This window comes from Pollachius pollachius (genome assembly GCF_949987615.1).
Source record: "Pollachius pollachius genome assembly, chromosome: 1".
Taxonomy (NCBI): Eukaryota; Metazoa; Chordata; class Actinopteri; order Gadiformes; family Gadidae; genus Pollachius; species Pollachius pollachius.
Window position 1 is genome coordinate 22,573,966 of NC_136934.1, and position 21,834 is coordinate 22,595,799.

Genomic DNA, 21,834 nt, shown 5'->3' on the forward strand with positions numbered 1-21,834 from the left:
AACCGGAAGGTATCTAGTTCGATCTCTGGCTCCTCCTAGATAGAGTTTTCCCGAGCAAGACACCTGACCCTAAAGTCTCCTCGAATAAAAGCTTCTGAAAAATCCCCTAAACGTAAATGATGAGTATCATCTGCGCCACACGGTCACCCCTGGTACCTCCCAAACGTCATGTGTTTGACTTCATCACAACCCTGTACCTTAGTTTAGTGTCCCCGGAGTGAGAACAATAAGCAGAGCAGAACAACAACCAAACCATTGAGTTATTTGATGAAGAATTTGATGAAAGCAATTTTGGCAATACAAGAGGGATACTGCTCCCTGGGGATTCCCGTCCGCTCCCGCCACTACCCGCACGTTCCACTGATTATCAGGTGTTCTCCATCGTGGGGTGAGGCCGCCTTGGAACAAGGGAGCACCACAATTATGATGTTGGAATCAACCATAAGGAGTGCAAACCCACAGACCAGACCACAAACACCACCAAACAACTGCAAACACCACCCAACGACCACAAACACCACCCAACGACCACAAACACCACCCAACGACCATAAACACCACCCAACGACCCCAAACTCCCCCAACAACCCCAAACACCACCCAACGACCCCAAACTCCCCCAACGACCCCAAACACCACCCAACGACCCCAAACTCCCCCAATCGACCACAAACACCACCCAACGACCACAAACACCACCCAATCGACCACAAACACCACCAAATGAACACTCATTGGGAGGGATGGCACCTCAGGTCGAACCAGCCACGTGGATAGAAAAAAGTACACGTTGTTGGATCGGTTGAAATGGAAATAGGATATGAAACAATCAGAAGCAGCGGTGGTGCTGCCTCTGTTTACTGTTGCTCATTAAACAAATTCTTGAACAAACCGGGGAGGCCCGTGCGTGGGAAACAATTTGGTAGAGAAAGCAGGAAGTCCATAACTTAAATTCTGCAGTTTCATAAACTGAGGAACACACACACACACACACACACACACACACACCAAGACAGGTTACATCATTTGTGCGAATCCATATTCATTTCCCATCATCCCTCAGGGCAGAGTGATCCGTCTAAATCTACAGTTACTTCCTCCTCGTTTTGGGTTTTATTCCCTGCCTCAAATTCTCCTTATTAGTGCCCCTCAGTTATACGTTTCCTCTCTATGTTTATCCCTGTGCATTTCCACCAGTCTAACTCTTCCTCCTCCAACTTCTTCACTTTGCACTCTCTCTCCCCCTATCTAACTCTCTCTCTCTCTTTATGAATCTCGCTCTTTCCCTCTTTATTCATATATCTACATTTCATCCCCATTTTCATTTTTCTCACTTTTCGCCTCAGGAGATCAAATCAATCAGAGTTTAGAATCACATCATCCAATCAGAGCCTACTCAGTAGACAGGGGCGGGCCCTCAGGGACGGACATACCCTCCCTCTGATCCTATTATACCTCCCACCTGTCCATCATTCTAAGGTAACCCCTTATTGGCCAATCCCATTTTTTCGCTGCCTGGCATGGAAACCGTTTTGGTGTGTGGGGGGGTTCTTCTAGCAAACACACAACCACACGCACCCACAACCGCACGCACACACCCACACACCTGTGCGATAAATCACAGGAGCATCCATGCCTGATAGAGTGAAGCCCGGAGCTACGTCTCTGTCTCTCAAACACCGACAAATTAAGAAACACACAAATAGAAACCAATGCACCTCTGCACTCAAGCATGCAACCGGTCGCCTTCTTTATCTTTCTTTACCACATTGGTACACACACACAAACACACACAAACAAACACACACACAGAGAGGGAGAGAAAGGGAGAGATAGAGAAAGAGAGACAGAGTGAGAAAGAGGGAGAGACAGAGAGAGAGAGAGAGAGAGAGAGAGAGAGAGAGAGAGCAAAAGAGAGAGATGGCGGGTGAAGGGATGGAGGAGAAAGAAAGAAAGAGAGGGAGAGAGAAAAAGAGAAAGAAAGGGAGGGAGGCAGGGTGAGAGAGAAAATGTAGAATAATTTGGTTTACAAGCTTGAAGGCCCTTCTCGTTTTTCTTTCCCCAAATTGTCTCCCTTACCCATTGCTTACACACACACACGTGCACACACACACACGCGCGCGCGCGCGCGCATACTCATGCACTGACGCATGGACGCAAACTCGTGCGCACGCAGGGATGAGAAGCAGCAGTAGCAGCAGTTGATCAGAGTGGCTGTCAGTTTGCATTTGGATATGGAGGCAGCTAAGTGTTCTCTAATGGCCGCTTGCACTCGCCTTCCCTTCACAATCACACTCACTAATGGAGAGGAGAAGTGAGAGCGAGCGAGGGAGCACCGGAGAGACAGAGAGAGAGCAAGCACGAGCAAGAAATGGTAAGTTGGGAAGGGCGGGTAGAGGGAAAGGAGAGCAGGAGAAAGTGGCAACACACAAACAGAGACGGATGAGATAAAAGAGCTATCAAATAAATAGACGTTTCAAAAAGATCATTTTTGGGGGGAAGAGGAGAAACAGAAACACAAAAACAACGTTCATTGAGAGGGACGGGCGATTGAAGGCAGGATACCAAGGCTGCGGAGCTTGACAAACAGGAGGGAAGAGACAAACAATGGCAATCCAGATATGACGAGACAAAGAGACGCGTGGAGAGAGCGTTCGACAACCGGGATAACAAGCCCTGGAGTGGAGCCCAGATTACACAGAGCAGACGCAAGGCAGAGCCCAACACTAGCCAGAGGGAAGCAATCAAAGATGGAGGCCAGGAAGATGCAGCGAGGGAAAAGACGAGATCCGAAATAGGACTAGAGGAGGAGGGCTAAGGGGATAGCACCAGGACTGTAGCTCTCTTCAAAACAGAGAGGATGGCGTGGCTTTGCAAAGCTTTCTGCCGGTTGTACATGTGCACTAGGTTCCTCATTTCAGACATGAAGGACACACAGGCCCTTCTGTCCGTTCCCAAACCACAGCCCCCAGCCTTCGCTTGGAGGTGCATAGTCAGTCATTATCCCTGCATAATGCTGGAGCCCAGCCGGCGAGGTGGTCAAAGTCCTCTTTATACCGGCCCTCGAGCACAGAGCAGCACCCTTATGGCAGACCTGTGGCCACCACCTCATCCCATTGGTCTCCAGCGCTGTCTCTAGCATTCAGGAGGCTTCCTTCTTAGGTGCTACCCACTTTGTGGCAGGGCTTCATAAAGAGAGACAGCTCACAGGCTACAGACTGGACTGAATTACGATAGAAACCATTTGCTGTTGAACAGTTCAGAACTGGTTTGTTAAAATTAAACAATTCATTATCGGTAATACCAATGTATTGCCGATTGTATGTTTTGTTCGCATTCCTAATTGTATTAAACACCTGTACATATATACAAATATATACACACATATATACATACATATATATATATACACACATATATATATATTCACACACATATATATATATATATATATTCATGCATATATATATACATATAAACACACATAGGCCTATATATATATAATAATAAATGATAAAATATAATATTATATTTGATTGATTGCCAATTACAGTTACAGTAACATCAACATTCATCGTGTTGTTGCTGTTGTAAGCTGTTGTTGTCTGCAACAAACGCTGCTACAATACTTCAGGAAGTCACAGGAGGAGAGCTGCTTGTTTCTCTCCGCCCGCTCGTAGTAAAATGGCCCAGTAAACGTCGGACCAAACAGAAAACTGCACCGCAGTGATTTTCTTCCCCTTACAGGGCCCCCCCAAAGAAGGCCTGCGCGGCCCATCTATGAAATGGTCTAGCGGTTTTTAGACCAACACACATTGTGTCACAGGCGGCCGGGTTTTCAACTAAAAACCCAGCGAATTGGATTCTGTTTACTGTTCACGATGCGCACCACACATTCCGCTTTGATGTCAGGTTTGTTTACCTCTGAAAACAGGCGGCAGAGGCTGACGGGGTGTTCCTACCCGTCGAGCCGTTATCAGTCAAACAGATACTTTGGAGAATGTTTTTTCACGTAGAAAGTGTGTTTTTCGGATGGGCTTGGAATGCAGCATTAGCTGTATTCCTGCTCACTTCAACGCGGAAATAAAACAGGAATGCGCGGATGAGTGCACCTGCTTGGTGTGGTGTTTTGTGGCCCCTCAGGCTGCTGTTAAAGGTCCCCACATCCCACTTTTAGACACACGGGCCAGGTAGAACATTTATTGGTGGTTTAAGGCCTTTCGCTGGCTCAACTGCTTAGGTTTGACCCATGACAACTGGCTGTTGGACCTTTGTAATGCCATGCCAATCTCCTCACCTTTCAGTCTAATAAAATGTGTTCTTGAACAATCGAATGAATGAGTGATGGCTTCAAACCGGAACACATTTGCTCACAGTGTTTTTAGGTGTTCCATTATCCTCTCTCTCTCTCTCTCTCTCTCTCTCTCTGTATCTCTTCTCACCTTCTCTGCCCTTTCTTTTCTTCCACGAGACAACGGGGAAAGAGATTGGATAAAACATAATATCTAAACTTTACTTCAAAGTCGTTTTTTAAACTTGAAATGTCTCCTCTCTCTGAGGTCTATGGGGCTTTAGTGAAAAGCGCCTGGGTTTGATAATGTGTGTGTCTGTGTGGATGTATGTGGATGCTTATGTCTGTCTGTGTCTGTGTGTGTGCTTATGTGTATTTGGTGTATGCTTGTGTGTTTGCTTGCTTATGGGTGTGTGTGTGTGTGTGTGTGTGTGCTTATGTGAGTGTGTGTGTTTGTGTGCCTATGTGTGTGTGTGTGTGTGTGTGTTTGTGCATGCTTATATATGTGTGTGTGCGTGTGTGCGCGTGTGTGTGTGTGTGTGTGTGTGTGTGTGTGTGTGTGTGTGTGTGTGTGTGTGTGTGTGTGTGTGTGTGTGTTTCAGTGTCAAAGGCTGTGCGTCTTCTGGAGAGTTCCCCGGGTTTTGGTGAATTAGCATGCTTATTAGCATAGGGATATAAGTCAACACTGGCCCCAATGTGTCTGCTGGTGTGTCGCCATTGTGCCCCCACACCTACAGCCCACTCTCCCGCTCCTCCTGTCTCCGCGGGGACGGCCGTGTTGGACTGAATCAGTGTCAGCCGCTGTGGCCGTCCTATCGTCTCCCTCAGCCCTCAGACACAGCCGGACGGTGGAACACACGGAGGGTTACCGTCTGACGGAGGACAACCGTCTGTCCGGGACTGAAGGAATAATGACATTGAAATAATGATAGTACAGGACTTTATGATCGCAGAAGGGTCATTAAAATAATGAGCTTTGTGATTTTTTTTCTCACCACCTCTAAGAGAAACTGTGTCGTGATGCCCGAAACACACACACACACACACCCACACACACACACACACACACACACACACACACACGCGCACGTGCTCAAACACATGCACAAGCATCCTAAGACAATCATAAATAGATACACATTATTGTGCGTGTGCAGACACACACACAAAATGACTGAACGCTCTGTGGAAGAAGAGGGTTGCCGGTTGGAACCAGAGAAGACATGGCTTATTATGCTGAGCGCTCCGAGGGAGTCAGAGGCGGCCGCTGGGTGGCATCGGCAGAGCTGCGTAAAGAACAGGGACACAGACACTGCAGCTGATTCCCTCGCTCTCTCTCTCTGTTTCAATTCTTCGTTCTATCAACTCTCTCTCTCTCTCTCTCTTACCTGTTTGTTCTAGCAACTCTCTCTCCCTCTCTCTCTCTCTCTCTCTCTCTCTCTCCTTCTATCACCTCCCTCCCCGTATCTTCTGCTCTTTTTAAATAGGCTGACGGGGAGAAGAAAGGGCGAGCAAGAGAGTGGGATGGGAGGGAGAGAGAGAGGATCAGATAAAGGGAGTTGAGCTGTGCCGTTGACACAAATCTTTCCCAGACAAGCCAGAAGAACGTGACACCCACGTACCCAGAGAAACAAACAAACATGCATATGCACCCATGTGGAGACAAAACCACGCGCACACACACACACACACACACACACACACACACACACACACACACACACACACACACACACACACACACACACACAGAAACACATATGCACATAAAACCGGATGCCACAGTCAATCTTTGAATTTCACAGAAACTCTCCCTCTCATTCTCACAATCTCTCTCCCTCGTTCCAGGGGAACGGTCACAATAAGTATGTGAGGAATGTGAAATCATTTTTTAATCATAAAAATGCCCCAAATAGTTCAGCACAGCGCAGTGTGGATGTTTGAGGAACATCTGACAACGTTCTTCTTCTTCATACCGGCTGACGACCGGCGACGTCGGAGCGGGCGGGCAACGTGACGACGCCTGCGTGACAGACTCTGTCTAGACGACAACTTATCGCTAATCATTCTGGAGTTTATGAGGCGTTCTCTACCTCGGGGGGGGGGGGCTTCCTCATAGTGGTCTACAGCTGTCACACACTCTAACTCCTGCCTGGTTAGATAGAGAACACAAAACCGCTTCCATCGTGAGCTCACACCCATTTTTAACCTCAATTCTAAACAGGGCCACGGAGTCAGAGCGAAGAGGAGAGGAGTTCATCAGAGTTGGAGGATGTTGAATCTTTCGTCTCCTTCTATTGTATCGTGGCTTTTTTGTAGAAAATTGAATTTACACAGACTTTAGAATGTTTTCCTTTAGCAGGGGTTTATGTGTGTATTGGTATGTGTGTGTTGACACGTGAGCCAATGGGAGAGGGATTTAGCAAGTTTATCCTAGGGTGCAGATACACTCGTCTACACACAAACACAGTCGCACGCACATACACACACATACACACACACACCTGTGTTCTCATCTGTTTGAAAGACAGCAGTCAGCACAGTTCATTTTGCTGATGCCACAGCGAGCTGGGTGAGGCGCGCAGCATGTCTACGGGGCGCGGGGGTGTGGTTTATGACGGCGTAGCGGTGACGCAGGGCCCGGGGCCAACATGGAGCCCTGCAGAGAATCACAACTGAGGGAGGACACGCAGGGGTCATGGTAACTGTACAGTGATGAAACGGACGGACAGACAGAGAGACAGGGAGACAGACAGACAGACAGACAGGCAGAGAGACAGACAGACAGACAGAGAGAAAGAGAGACAGGGAGACAGACAGACAGACAGACAGAGAGAAAGACAAATGGACGGACAGACAAACAGATAGACAGACAGATAGATAGACAGACAAACAGACAGACAGAGAGCCAGACAGAGAGACAGAGATAAAGACAGACAGAGAGACGGACAGAGAGAAAGACAGACAGACAGATATAGAGATAGATAAACGATATAGACAGATTTATAAATAGATGGGTGAATAGATGTCTACAGACAGCAATAATGGAAGCATTAGAAAGCAAATCCTCACTTTAGGCCGTTACAGAGTCGTAAAAATTATGTGTTTTCATATGTGTGTGTGTTTGTGTGTGTGTGTTAGCATGGTAATTAGTAGCTAATTAGATATTGACTAGGGCCAGTATATTTTATGGAGGTGAGAGGACAATTAGGACACAGCGTCCTGGGCAGCATCTCAACATAACCTTCCCCCCTCACACACACAAATAAACCACACACACACACGCACACCCACTCATGCAAACGCACACACACACAAATGCAAACAAACACTTGCACGCACACCTGCATGAAAACACACACACATACACACTCCTTCTGTTGTTGGTTTTACTGTATGTTTCATAACACACTTATGTTCTTTATTTGTCCACACACACACACACACACACACACACACACACACACACACACACACACACACACACACACACACGTCATCAGCTCTGGTTTGTACCCAGGATTCACAATGCTGCCGTGGTCCTGACCTTGAAGCAGCCTGAAACCTGTAGTGTTCCTGCTATCCAGGCCTTTCACAGAGACACACCAGACCCACAAGAGGGGTGTGGGTCACTGCTCACCCCTCTTGAAAGACACTTACCAGCGCACTTGTTGAATCAGCCTCGAAGCCATGTGACTGTGGGTTTTGTGTCTGTGTGTGTGTGTGTGTGTGTCTCTCTGTCCGTCTGTCTGTCTGTCTGTCTATCTGTGTGTGTGTGTATTTTCAGAGCGAGGTTGCATTCTGTGACCCCTTAACACCATCCTGATATGGGGTTTCACATTTCGGTTTCTCCCTGAAGATCAGGCATCCTCTCATTGAAATCTCATCTCTAAAGACCCAAAAGAGGACCGACCGACCGGCTCTGTAGATGATGAAACAAACTAGAATCTGAGCATATGCTGTCCAGTCCAAGATCGTGGGCCCAGAGCTAGGGTACACACACACACACACACACACACACACACACACAGACACACACACACACACACACCAGTTTGTGTTTTGGCTTCTGAATCTCTACCCTATGGTCTATGATCTATACAAGGGGTCAACAACCTTTTTGAACCCGAGAGCTACTTCAAGGGTACTGAGCCGTATGAAGGGCTGTTTGACTCACAGCACTTTCCTGCCCGTCGTGCAATGCTAGGTGGGTAGTTAGCCTGGAAGCCATTGTGACACATTGTGATATATTTTGTTCTGGTAATTTCATATAAAATGTTGTCATTGCCCTAAAATCTACATCATTGCAATTGTTATTAATAAAAAAAAAAACACAACATAAATATTAACCATTTCTTATTATTTGTGCTATTTTTAGAACATGCCCTGCGGGCGACCAGGTGCCCGCGGGCACTGTGTTGGCTGCCCCTGATCTATACACTGTTCCAAATTTTAACACAAAGCAATGATTCTTTTTATTTTTTAAGTGTTGTTTTTATAACATTATTGTAATTACTACCATCAGAATTATTATTATTGTAGGAGTAATAGTATATTTAGTAGCAGTAGTATATTAAGTAGTAGTATTGTAGTATATTCAGTAGTAGTAGTGTAGTACATTTTGTAGTAGTAGTCGTAGTATACCTACTAGCAGTAGAAGAATATTTAGCAGTAGGAGTAGTAGTATATTTTGTAGTAGCAATGGCAGTATATTTAGTTGTAGTAGTGTAGTATATTTATTAGTAGGAGTGGTAGTATATAAAGTAATACGATTAGTAGTATAGTTAGTAGAAGCAGTAGCAGTAGTAGTATAGTTAGTAGTAGTAGTAGTAGTAGTAGTTGTAGTAGTAGTTTATTTACGGTAGTAGTATATTTAGTAGTAGTGTAGTAGTAATCTTAGTAGTTTTCATAGTAGTGCTCTTGGGAGTAGTAATTGTATCTTTGGGAATGATGATGTCATGAATCAAGCGAACACAGAATCACAAATAAAGCTCCCCTTTGGTTCTGCTCAAGGTTGCAGTGCTCCCCCTGCATCCAAATTACATGCTCCAGCCTAAGCCTGTTACGGCTAACTGTGGTCAAACGTGTGTGTGTGTGTGTGTGTGTGTGTGTGTGTGTGTGTGTGTGTGTGTGTGTGAGAGACACCTCTGCCTTTAATCCACTTTCCCTTTCATTTCCTTTCCGGACTCCTGAAAGCAACACCTGGCCCTCCTCGTGACCTCTCTCTCTCCTCCTCTTCCTCACCATTTAGTTTCCTTTCCACTTTTCAAAAATTCCAGCCACTCTAAACCCATCCCATCTCGCCTCTTGCCTTCCCTTCCTTCCCTAGTGTCCTTAAGAGGACCTCACATCCCATCTCGCCTCTGTCCTTTCCTTCCCTAGTTCCCCACATCCAATCTAGTATCTCTCCTTTCTTCCCTTCCCTAGTTCCCTTCAGAGGACCTCCCATCCCTTCCCTTTCCAGACTTCGGTGAGCTCTTAGTCTGACGCACACACAGCCACCATCGCAGTGCGTCCCGTGGTTAGCCGCGGCGAGCTCCATGAAACCAAAGCCCATGGGACGAACCCGTGCTCCCATGTTGACACACTCAACAGCCAGACAAATGGCAGCCAGCCGCGCCATGTACACAACAGCACGATACGGCCGATGCGTCGCCAAACATGATTTCCTATTTGGTCCCCGCGTGGGTTGTTTCATTGACGTCGGGTCGTCAGGTGACCGTGCCCGCTGCCCTTTAGAGGGAGATTCACTTTAATGGCCTCGGTCGCAGGGGTGTAATGGTAGGGGCTGGAGCAGGTGTAGCTCGTTAAGTTAATGAGGGGTCTGCAGGCCCGCCAGTGCCCGTAATTAGCGTCACGGGGTACACCTGGGTCCGCCCCTGCTATTATCCTGAGGCCTCTTTAATTAAGGAGGTGCACACGATATTGTCTTCATCGTGCATGGGATTGTTTCTTTTCCTTTTCCGTTCTCGTTTATTTCTTCTTAACCTATTGGCACGCTCAACATAAGCACAGCCTGAAGGTGATTTAGCAGAAGACGCTGTCGGGTGCTGTAGACTGTTTGCAAAGTAGTGCTATTGATAAACACAGACGACTTAATTGAACCTGGAGGAAATTGTTTCAACAACGACCTGAGTCATACACATGCACACGCAGACACATACACGTACACGTACACATACACGCACGCACACACACACACGGACACACATACACACACACTCCCACACACACAGCCTCCTGTTCCAAGGACATTTGCAAGGTGTGCATGTGTGTATCGTCACGTTCTGGCGTGTGAAACTCCAGTGCCGGTTCATTAGATGGAACAGTGATCAATTCTTAATCTGCTTTGTCTTTTTCCCCTGCTTCCTCTGTCTCTCTCTCTCACACACACACACACACACACACACACACACACACACACACACACAGTCTTGCTTTGTCTCCCGCTTTGTCAAATTTAATTACTGATGACCTGCGTAAAGAAATGTACACAAGACCCAATTACCAAGCTAACCCCAGAGACATTGAGACACTGAGACAAAGTGTGTGCGTGTGTGTGTGTGTGTGTGTGTAGTGTATGTGTATGTGCCTGGGTTGTGAATGTGTGTTTTCGTTTCAGTGCGCTATCTTGTAATCTGTGCAGCTATAAACACCGCTAGATGTTACGTGTCCATTAGGTTGTATGTTCCCGCCCAACGATCTACTACGGGCTCCTTATTGGTCAAAGACAAAGAGTTTGTTGACTGGTTACTGTCTGACTTCATTTCCGGGGTTAATGCTGTGTTTACTGTCCCGAGTGTGACATGGTTGTCATGTAGGTAGCTATTAGCCACGGAGAAGCTAAACGCTGTCCAGACACCAATCCCACATTCATTGCTGAATAGTTTCTACAACAAGGAGTTGTTGAGCCTCATTGATTGCGTGTTGAGAGGTTATCCATCCAAACGGAGGGGGCCCTGCCCACCCTATTCATATCTGTGGCAGAACCCTTTGAAGGTTATCAGAAACATGCCTGACACTAGACCTCGCACTCTGAGGCCCCTTGCCGCTGATTGAACATGAACATGTCGTGTTGCATTCATTTGTGGCGCTTCAGTTTTCTTCATATTCTCAGCAGCATCACAGAGTCGCGTGTTTTTTAACATTTACATTTTCTTCTATCCAAAGCAACTAACCACGGTTCATTCACACATTCCAGTTACAAGTCACCCCGCTCTCCCTCCCGCCAACTACACTTCGGGCTGTATGAAATGTGGTATTTACACAGCCAGTTATCTGATAAGATGGGGGGGGGGTCCCGATTAGCTCCATGCTACGCTGAGATCCGACCAGACCACCAGACCAGCGAGACTTGGCATTACCGATCCTGCGACCGAGGTCCCATCTGGGAGTGTCAACACCTGACTGGTGAACGCCACCTGACGGGATAGGAACTCCACAGACGCATGGAAACACTGCATCACCCAATCCAATGTGCTCGTCACTTCAATTTAATCTAAATTCTCCAAAAAAAAGATGGATGTTTGATAACAACTTATTTATGTTAAATACCTCATATCTAATGGGATTTAATTTGATTCAATATTTATGTTTTCCATCTAATCAAAATATTGTATTTATCGTGTTTATAGCCCCTTGTAATTAACTTTAGCAGACTCTTTCATCCAAAGTTTTACTGCAAGCAACACTCACCGAAAAAGGTAATGAACTGAGTTCTGCTGATTCTGTCTGCAGTGCTTCTAATAGGCAGGTTTCCCCCAGATGGCTGTTTGCTTGAATAAAGCTTTTTAAGGGGCCAGAGCGGCAGGAACCCAATTTAACAAGAGCACCTGCTTGGATTGGGTCTCAGAGAGAACGCATGGAAATGGAGACAACGCATTGTGGCCCGATAATGTAGGATGTGTTTGTAATGGGGAGTACGGTGGACAAGGGTTTAAGCTGTCATGTAAACGGTCATATTGCCTGGCCTGGCCGGCCGGCTCCCCGCCACCTAATGCCCTGCTTTTGTTGTGGCCACAAAGCCCGCCGTCCTGTTTTCTTGCGGTGTGTTTGAAGTGTACTTGGGGAGGGCTGTCGTAGGAGCTGTCTGCCTGGTCCCAGCGGAGCCGTTCAGAGGGTCTTTAACCTGGTTCTATGGCACGACACACACAGGCACACACAAACGCCCCCCTATTGAACTGCACTTCACAGCTGTCACACTGACTAGTAACAGGCTACCTGCAGACACAGACCAGGCCAACCGCTGTCAACCACAGCGGTGTGTGGTGTGTGTGTGTGTGTGTGTGTGTGTGTGTGTGTGTGTGTGTGTGTGTGTGTGTGTGTGTGTGTGTGTGTGCGCACGTGCGTCTGTGGGGGAGAATGTGTGTGCGTGTATGCAATGTTGTTGTTTTTTTCTAAAGACGTCCTTTCTGAATGTGCTCCTGTTTGTACGACCTGCAATCGTACCCAGCTCTGGGAGACAGTGTTTGTGTGTGTATGTGTCTCTGTCTGTGTGTGTGTCTCTGTGTGTGAGCCAGCAAAAACGCCTGTCAAACGAGGTGTCAACAAATGCTGGAGTCGGACAGTTGTCTGTTAAATCTGTACGTGTGTGTGTGTGTGTGTCTCCCCGTATCTGTGTGAATCCCAACTCGAAAGTGAGGCTGTCAGATCAGGCATCAAAAGACTTGAGCAGAGGTTTGGTAGCAGTCACACACACACACACACACACACACACACACACACACACACAATCCCTGGCCCCTCCTCACCCTGTCTGCCCCGACCTCGCCAACAACAGCCTCCCTTTGACGGACAGATCTTCCTGTAAGCCGGTTCCCAGTCGGGATACTGCGCCCGTTTAACTTAAACTCAGTCAATTCAACATTTCCATGCCAATGGAAAGGCCTCTCTGGCCTGCTCAAGCACATCCCGGGTGACGACCTAGCTTGCTGCTTATTCGTTACATCTTGGTTACATCATAACGTTGAAGCAACTAAATACTCCTTCAGTTCAACTTATGCATTACTAAGTTTTTACTGGTTAGGTATTGCTGGTGCAATCAAATTAAATAAACTGCTAGTTGGAAACAAACTAATGTTTACTAAGGATTTAGCAGTGACTTAACGCAAAGACTTGGTAACCTACTTTGCATAGCTGTTGCAGCCCGGCATTAAAGAATCGGTTGTATTTCCGTGCCTGGATTGACAACCACTAGGACGTCTCCCTTGACTCTGACCAATAGGATGACTCTTTGGTGCACATATGTAGACGTTGGCAAGAGAAAGAGGGAAACTTTGAGGTGGGACCACGAAATGGAGGGTGTTGTCACGGTGTGGACATCCTTCTGTCATTTTAAAGGTTTTAAACATTGCGTTGGAAATGTTTGCTTGCAATTCTTTGCACTTCTAACCCGCCCTGGATGGAGGGGGGGGGGGCTTTGGACAAGGGGTGTCACATATATATGGCCTGCAAAGCCTTGCAAGGCTGTAGCTTTGATAAAGGGCTAAACAACTCAAATTTACTTGAGTTGACATAACAATGAGTTGGTTATCAGTGACGAAGAAAAAAATCCAAATGGGTTCCCTTACCTGAATATATCTAAACCGAGTCCGTCTTACGTCTTTGAGCACAACTGACTTATGGGAGCGCCACTGTGGAAAACTACATCCTGGGGAGAACCCTAGAGCATTGAAGAAATATTAGTATTAAAACACTTTCTGACTCGACATAAATAGCTAACAATAGAAATAATTATAGCGAAATGCTATATAGTTAGGACGGCGTGAATACATTTGGGGTCACACTTGTAATGTTGCCAGTCTCCAGGCCAAGAACTGACATGTGTATCAGACCAAAATATCGTGGTATCTGGTAAGCTAGACCCGGGGAGGAGCATCGGGCGTAGCAGAGACCGCGACGCTGCCGGAGACAGCAAACCACAGCTTAAAGCTTTACTCTGTCTGAAAACATTTCTGTTCATATTTTCAATAAACTGATGGGCCCCAGGCTGCTGATAGAGAACCCAACTTGTCAACTCTTTTCCCCCCCTGAGGAGCATACATATTGACATGTCTTTGCGGAGTTTGAATATCAGTTAGCACAACAGTATATGTTTATTGCTAAATGTTTTTCTTGTGTGGGAAAGTGCACAAGTTTGAACAGTAGTCTAAATCCAACAATAATAAACAGTTTAGTTAAAGGAGTGTCTGTCAGCTCCGCCCAGAAGTTCCTCTGGTTCAACAATCTGACCATATGTGGGTTGTTTCCATTTATCGGTTAAAAATGGCTATCATATTGTATAAATATCTATGGCTCATACACTGTGAACCACACAGGAAGCTAGTTATCCCAACATTTGGTGCAACTAATCGCATGCATTGAAATAGAAAAAGAATTGGATTAAGAATTCTAACAACTAACAAGAAAGCAAATCACAAATGGGACATATTATATTAGTAACCAACTTCAGGGGAAGAAGAATGTATGTCAGGGGTATGTCCGAAACCTCACAACATTTCACGGTACACTAAGTGCTGCCTCAAGGCAAACTGGTTGGGAACCACTGTACTTGATATGCCGTGGAAATCTAGGAATGGGTAAAGAAATATTGCAATTACAATATCATTAAACTTGTGTTTCCTTTTATACATTAGCTGTATTCACAATGCTAATTGTTTTAAATTGTGTTTACATGAAATAATGTCAATATACCACCATCGGCCCTATCTTGCATCCGGTGCAATTGACTTAATCACTGGCGCATGTGTCGTTGCTAGTTTGCAACTGGCGCAGAGCATTCTTTTCCCTCCTGCGCCACGCGTCGGTAAATTAGGGAATGATCTTGCGCCCCAAGGGGCGGTTCGGCGAAAGGAGGAGGCGTGTTTTGGCACAAACGTTCCCTGGTGCTATTTTGCAGTTTCAGAAACCACTTGCGCCACAAACCAGGAAATACCTGGTTTAAAGTCAGTGGCTCGTTGTTCAGATGCTATTTTAAGGGCGCATGCATAATGTTGCTTGTGCACCTCGCGCATACACTTTGCTTCTCTCATCTACCTAGCCACAGATTCTTGGTAAATTATTACCATATATAACAGCTGATGCAGCGGTAATAAGTTGTACTTTTAAATCAATGCATCTGCAAACACCGTACAGCAAACACATATTTTCTTGACACAGACATTGTGTACAAGCCAATAACTTTTAGGATTGATGAGTATTTGATCTTGAGAAAACATTGTTTTACCGCGATTGAGTGTTAAAAAGAATGAATGAATGCGGGCGCGCGTGTGTGTATGTGTAAAAGAATTAATGAATGCGGGCGGGCGTGTGTGCGTCCATCTGTTTAAACACACGCAAACTAAACACGTAACACATAATACAGCCCATGGCAATGTATATTAACACACATGCATATTAGGAACACAAGTCGATAAAGATAATGCATAGAATACTGATAAGAAAAGATGTTTATAATGTATTGCGTATATCATTAAATAGAACCACAGTTACCGCATATCATATGTTATATCATATAAGTTTTCTTTGCCGAAATTTATTTGAGGACTCAGTATTTCTGAAGTTGTGGAAGAAAACCTTATTCCATGTGTGAATTAGCCCGTATTATTTGGCCATAAAACATTTGAAGTTTGAAATTCATGTGCATCTGTCTCATCGGAGACTGCAGACGCGCTGTCAAAATATCAACTCGTCAGATTCAAATGCGCTCATGGCTCTTAAAGGGGATGGGAGGTGGCACTCCCATTGGTTTATTGCACGTTACGCACAAACCACACCTGCGGGTAATTAGGCTAATTCAGACCAACCCTTTTTAGATTTGCGCCGGGCGCAAGAGTCATTTTTTGCGCCGGTAAACTAGCGACATCGTCATAGAACCGCCCACAAAGCTACTTGCAATTGGCGCTTCTCACTTGTGTTTCAGACCGTTAAAATAGGGCCCCATGTCTGAATGTGCTTTAATTCTTTGTGTGTTTAGTCTTCATTTTATTCTACTTTTACTTGTCTTCGATAGGTGATTCTACTGATGTTTTAAAACTGTGCTATTCAAATTGATATTCAATGCTGTATTTTATATTAATAAAGTTAGCATTTTTAGTCAATGCGGCGCTGATGACGCGTATGGAAAAAAAGTTAGGTCCTGGACAGGTCCTTGACTATTTGGACAAGGGTGCAATATAAACCCCATGTCATTTAGAAGGTCCAAACAACTGAAATATACCCCATGTCATTTAGAAGGTCAGAATGACAGAAACATAACCCATGTCTTTTAGAAGGTCCAAACAACTGAAATATACCCCATGTCTTTTAGAAGGTCCAAACAACTGAAATATACCCCATGTCGTTAAAAATGTCCAAAACAACTCTTCGAGCCTGATTGCCATATTATCATTTGTTTTGGTTTTCACTTAGCTAGGTTTTGGACTGGTCCTTGTCTATTTCGACGAGGGTGAAATATACCTTGTGCCATTTCAACCTCCTAAACAACTGAGATATACTGCATGTCGTCATTGAGTAGGTCCAAATAACGGAAATATTAACATGCCACACAGGTCCAGAACAACTGCAAGATCTCTGGTCACCACTTAACAAATCAGGACTGCTTCCCGGAAGATCTTAATCTCACTTGATTAGAAATAAGTGTTGAATTCCGGACTCCCGACCAAAACCCAGCGAGATTGCGAGTGTTACATTCCGTGTGAATCATTTGCCAATATTCTGCTGTACCCAGAAGATTGCACTATCAAGAGTATGTGTGTGTGACCTGAAAGCAATCTCAGTTTCTCTTACAGTCCTTAATGTAACCACACAACTATTTTACTCATTCCCTGGGCCCTTGTATTTAATACACAAGCAACAAACAGACAGACACACACACACACACACAGACACACACACAAAAACACACACACATTAATGCAGACATGTGCTGCTGGCTAATTAAACATGCAAACACATGTGCTGTATTAACCTGCACGGATAAAGCCGCTTGCCCTCACAACAAACACACATAGCTTCCAGCCCAACACCGCAAGTGGCTGAATTGCATCCGATTAAATTAGCGCTTTCCATTTTACCCTGTGTTGTTATTGATTGTGTTTGAACAGCTCTACTCTTGTTGGCTTGTACAAGGAAATTACCTTCATATTGAAAGTGTCACAGCAAGGGTGAGTTTCATTCTGGGCCCGTGGCCAGGCCGCAGGACACAGGAGCAACAGGATATTCAATCTTGCCCGCCTGGCATTGACTGGTGTTTCATAGATAAATAAATAAGTGCATATATTTATATATATCTTTTTCTTTTCACTATGTTTGCTGTGCATTAGTCAACCCACACTGGGAGAGTAGATTGCGGGGGGGGGCGTGGTAGCAGACCACTGAGTGAGGGATGTGAAGGGCTGCGATGGCTCCATCAAGCAGCGACTCTCCGGAGGGAAGGGGTGAGGCTTACTGTCACATTTAAAAATAGGTGATGTTGATGCACTGTTCACATAAAAACACAGTGCCAATTGTGTCCCGAACGGTTCCCTGTTGTTTATACGCAGACAAAGTTGGCAGTAAATAGCCAACACTAAGTAGAGGACTGAGGCGCCGTCTCTGGAACATCTATTAAATCGAGTTCTCTTCCCCTCGTTCTTTCACAATTTTCCTCTACGCACTCAACGCACTTCTTTGTGACAAAAAATGCAGTCTTTTTTCAGGGAAAGAAAGAAACGTATCAAAGCATTGAAGGACACAAGAGCCATATACCATGTCGCCTGTCATTTTCCATATATACTACGTACACGTACAGAGATCTACGCATGAGTACACACATCTATTTTCAACAAAACCGTGCGTGTGTGTGTGTATCTGTGTTTGCGTGTGAGTGTGTGTGTGTGTGTGTGTGTGTGTGTGTGTGTGTGTATGTTTGGTGTTTCTGTGTGTTGATGGCTATGTGTGTGTGTGTTTTTGTGTGTGGGGGGCTGTGTGTGTGTGTGTGTGTGTGTGTGTGTGGGGGGGTATATGTGTGTGGGTGTGTGTGCGTGTGAGTGTGTGTGTGTGTGTGGGGGGCTGTGTGTGTGTGTGTCTGGGGGGGGGTATATATGTGTGTGTGTGTGTGTGTGTGTGTGTGTGTGTGTGTGAGTGTGTGGGTAAGTGTGTGTACCTTGACCACATCAATGTCTGTAGAGCTGCAGGTGACTGAGTCATCCACCTCCCTCACTCGGCCATCCGTTTCCACGGTAACCAGTTTGACCGGCAGGGAGACGCGGCGGCCAGTAAGAATGGCCGTGTTCACCACATCTGTGTCCTAGAGAGAGAGAGAGAGAGAGAGAGAGAGAGAGAGAGAGGGGGGGGGGAGGGGGGAGAGATTGATAGAGAGAAGGAGAGAGCGGTAACACAAATCAATATATTGTTTTCAAGTCACATGCTTTTAATTGTTGTGTCCGATTGAATCAAGTTGTTGATTTGAGTATAAACTGTTCATGTTGTACGTTATCTGAGTACTTTTGTAACTTTGTGCGAAAATAAGTTTGTTTGTCTTGTTCTTTATTTATTTTGACACAAGACCGAGTTCCAAATACCAGAGACATCAACGTACATACAGAGGCACACAGACACACACTGACGCATGCACGCACACACACACACACGCACACACACACACACACACACACACACACACACACACACACACAAATCCACCTGGTTAAAGTAGACCAGTGGCCCATTCCACACATGACAGTGACCTTTAGTTAATGGGTTGTTTCTCCCTCCCTTTCTCCCCCTCTCTCTCACTCTCTCTCTCTCCCTCTCTCTATCCCTCTCCCTCTCTCTCTCTCTCTCTCTCCCCCACTCTCCCTCTCTTTATGCCTCTCTCCCCCTCTCTCTCTCTCTGTTTGTCTCTCTCTTCTGTGTCTTGTCTATCAATCCATCTATCTTTACCCAACCGTTTCCTTGTGAGCAAAGAGAAGTTTATCTGCGACTGACAGTCAGGGATGCCGGGTTGCCCTTGGTAACCAAACACTAGATCCTCCACTTCTGATGACTGACTTTGAGGCAAACACAAGCAAAGTCACTGATCTTATCTGTGCCATCTGGGCTTGTCTGGAAAAGGCCCACATCTCAGAGCGAAGGAGCGAGCGAGAGAGTGACAGAAAGTTTAAACCGATAGCGAAAGAGTGAGAGTGGGCGAGGGTGAGTGAGAGAGAGAGACATACACAGACAGGGAAAAGAGAGAGACAGACAGACAGCCAGTCTGTCAGACAGACAAATAGGGAGACAGAAGGAGGAAGATGGAAGATGAAACTGTGTGTTCAAGCGAAAGACAGAGAGCTTAAGAGATAGAGACAGAGATATACAGCGTCAGAGAGAGGGAGAGAGAGAGGGAGAGAGAGAGAGAGAGAGAGAGAGAGAGAGAGAGGGAGAGACAGGGAGAGTCACACACAAAAACACAGAGAGGGACACACACACACACACACACACAAACAGAGAAACAGACAGATATAGAGAGAGAGAGAGACACACACAGAAACAAGGGAGACTATTGCACATTTTACTTTTTATAGTACTTTTATAGTATAACATTTGATATGGATAGATATTTTGTATTTAACGTTTTATACTTATTGTATTATATATTATACTATATACCTGATCTTTTTACTTTTTATTTTTTTACTTCTTTGTTCACCTGCTTTGGCAATGCAAATGTATATTTCTCATGCCAATAAAGCTTTTTTGAATTGAAAAAAAAAATTGAATTGAGAGAGAGAGAGAGAGAGAGAGAGAGAGAGAGAGAGAGAGAGAGAGAGAGCAGGTTGAAGGTAAGGGACAGGTGAGGGAGAGAGGGCATGAAGAGGTGATTATCAGAGTGTGGATGAGAGAGCGAGGTGGCAGAGAGCTGGGGGTAGGAGGAGGAGATGTGTAACCAGATCCGAGAGGGGGAGGTTGGAAACAAGCAGAGGAAAGGGAATCTCTTTAGTCTGCCCCGAGGAGGCAGGACAACTCAGAGGAAAGGAGAGGGAGAGAAGATGGGTTTGTGTGTCTGTGTGTGTGTTTGTGTGTGTGTGTTTGTGTGTGTGTGTGACCACAGAAAAAATGTGGGCAGTGCGTCGTTTCGTTGGATCAAACCGCAGGCTGACAGGAACGATTACAACGTATACGATGACATCCCCAGGGAGTGGCGATGTGAAACACAAGAACGATCTACAGTCTGCTCCTATACTCTGACGTGACAACACTTTCTCTCCTCGCCTTCCTTCTCATTCTATTGGTCTCCAATTAACAGTCTGCTTCCTTCAGAAAGAGGACTCTACATAAGGAAAATCTAAAAGTAGAATAAAAAGTCATTAGGTTTTATGCAATTAAGAAGGTTAAACTATATGCAACGATTCTATTAGAAAGTCTTTTGATGTTCTGTTTCTTACTCCAGAAAAAAAAATTCAATCACCAGCCAATGAAGTTAGTGGGTTATCTGATTAACTTTTAAAATTTAACTTAAAATATATTCTGAAAACTGCATCACTTGTAGGTTTTCACAGGGAGTAAAAGTTTTTTTTTATGTATCTATACACCCTTGTGTGTGTGTGTGTGTGTGTGTGTGTGTGTGTGTGTGTATGTGTGTGTGTGTGTGTGTGTGTGTGTGTGTGTGTGTGTGTGTGTGTGTGTGTGTGTGTGTGCGTACGTGTGTGTGTGTGTTTGTATCTTGTTTAGGAACTATTTTCGACTATGTGTGGATTATCTAAACACATCATACACACATACACACACACACACCCACACACACACACACACAAATACACACACAGCCAGACAACTATCAGAATAATCTGGGGACTCGGATTGAGTAAGCCCCATCTGCCAATCATATCAAAGAAGCTCTAAATCATGTGAACAGGGACAAACACAAACTCCACCAATCAGATTGCAGCTGTGATTAATCATGTGACCAGGGAAAAACGCAAACTCAACCAATCAAACTGAAGCAGTCTTTAATCTTGGGACCGGGGATAAACACAAACTTCACCAATCTTGTCAAAGCTGTCTTTGACCGCAGAGTCGCTCACCAGCTTCCAGAAGAGCCTCAAGACCCACTTGTTCAGACAGATTTCACTTGGACTCTGCCTAGCCACCCCTCTTACCCCCCACCACCACTTCTCTTCCCTTACTCTCCTAAAAACACCCCTCTGACGCACTTATTGTATGTTTGTACGTCCTGGCACTTAATGTACGCACTTATTGTATGTTTTACATACTGCCACTTAGAAATAGTACTTTGTTTAGCATCTTGTCCTAGTTATCTTTGCTTAATATGGGGAATGGGTTAACCTAGCAGCTGTGCTTAAAACAAATGCTTGTTTATTCTATGAACATCCTTACTGTACCGGCAGTGACATATTGTTGTTTCTCTTTCTTCTGACAAATGTACTTATTGTATGTCGCTTTGGATAAAAAAACGTGTGCTAAATGCCCTAAATGTAATTTAACATAAATGTTAATGTAAACGCAATCATGTGACCAGCAATCTTCAACTATACATTGTATGTATAGTTGATTCAATAATG

General features: G+C 45.2%; 1 protein-coding gene across 1 annotated transcript in view; it reads right to left on the bottom strand.

The window, feature by feature from the left end:
• LOC307082453 (transmembrane protein 132B) overlaps nucleotides 1–21,834 on the bottom strand; it is a gene marked incomplete at both ends in the record, with an annotated part of 130,548 nt that overhangs the window by 24,949 nt on the left and 83,765 nt on the right. The window contains 1 exon segment of the mRNA XM_079746039.1: nucleotides 18,435–18,578. Coding sequence (XP_079602165.1) covers nucleotides 18,435–18,578 — 144 coding nt within the window.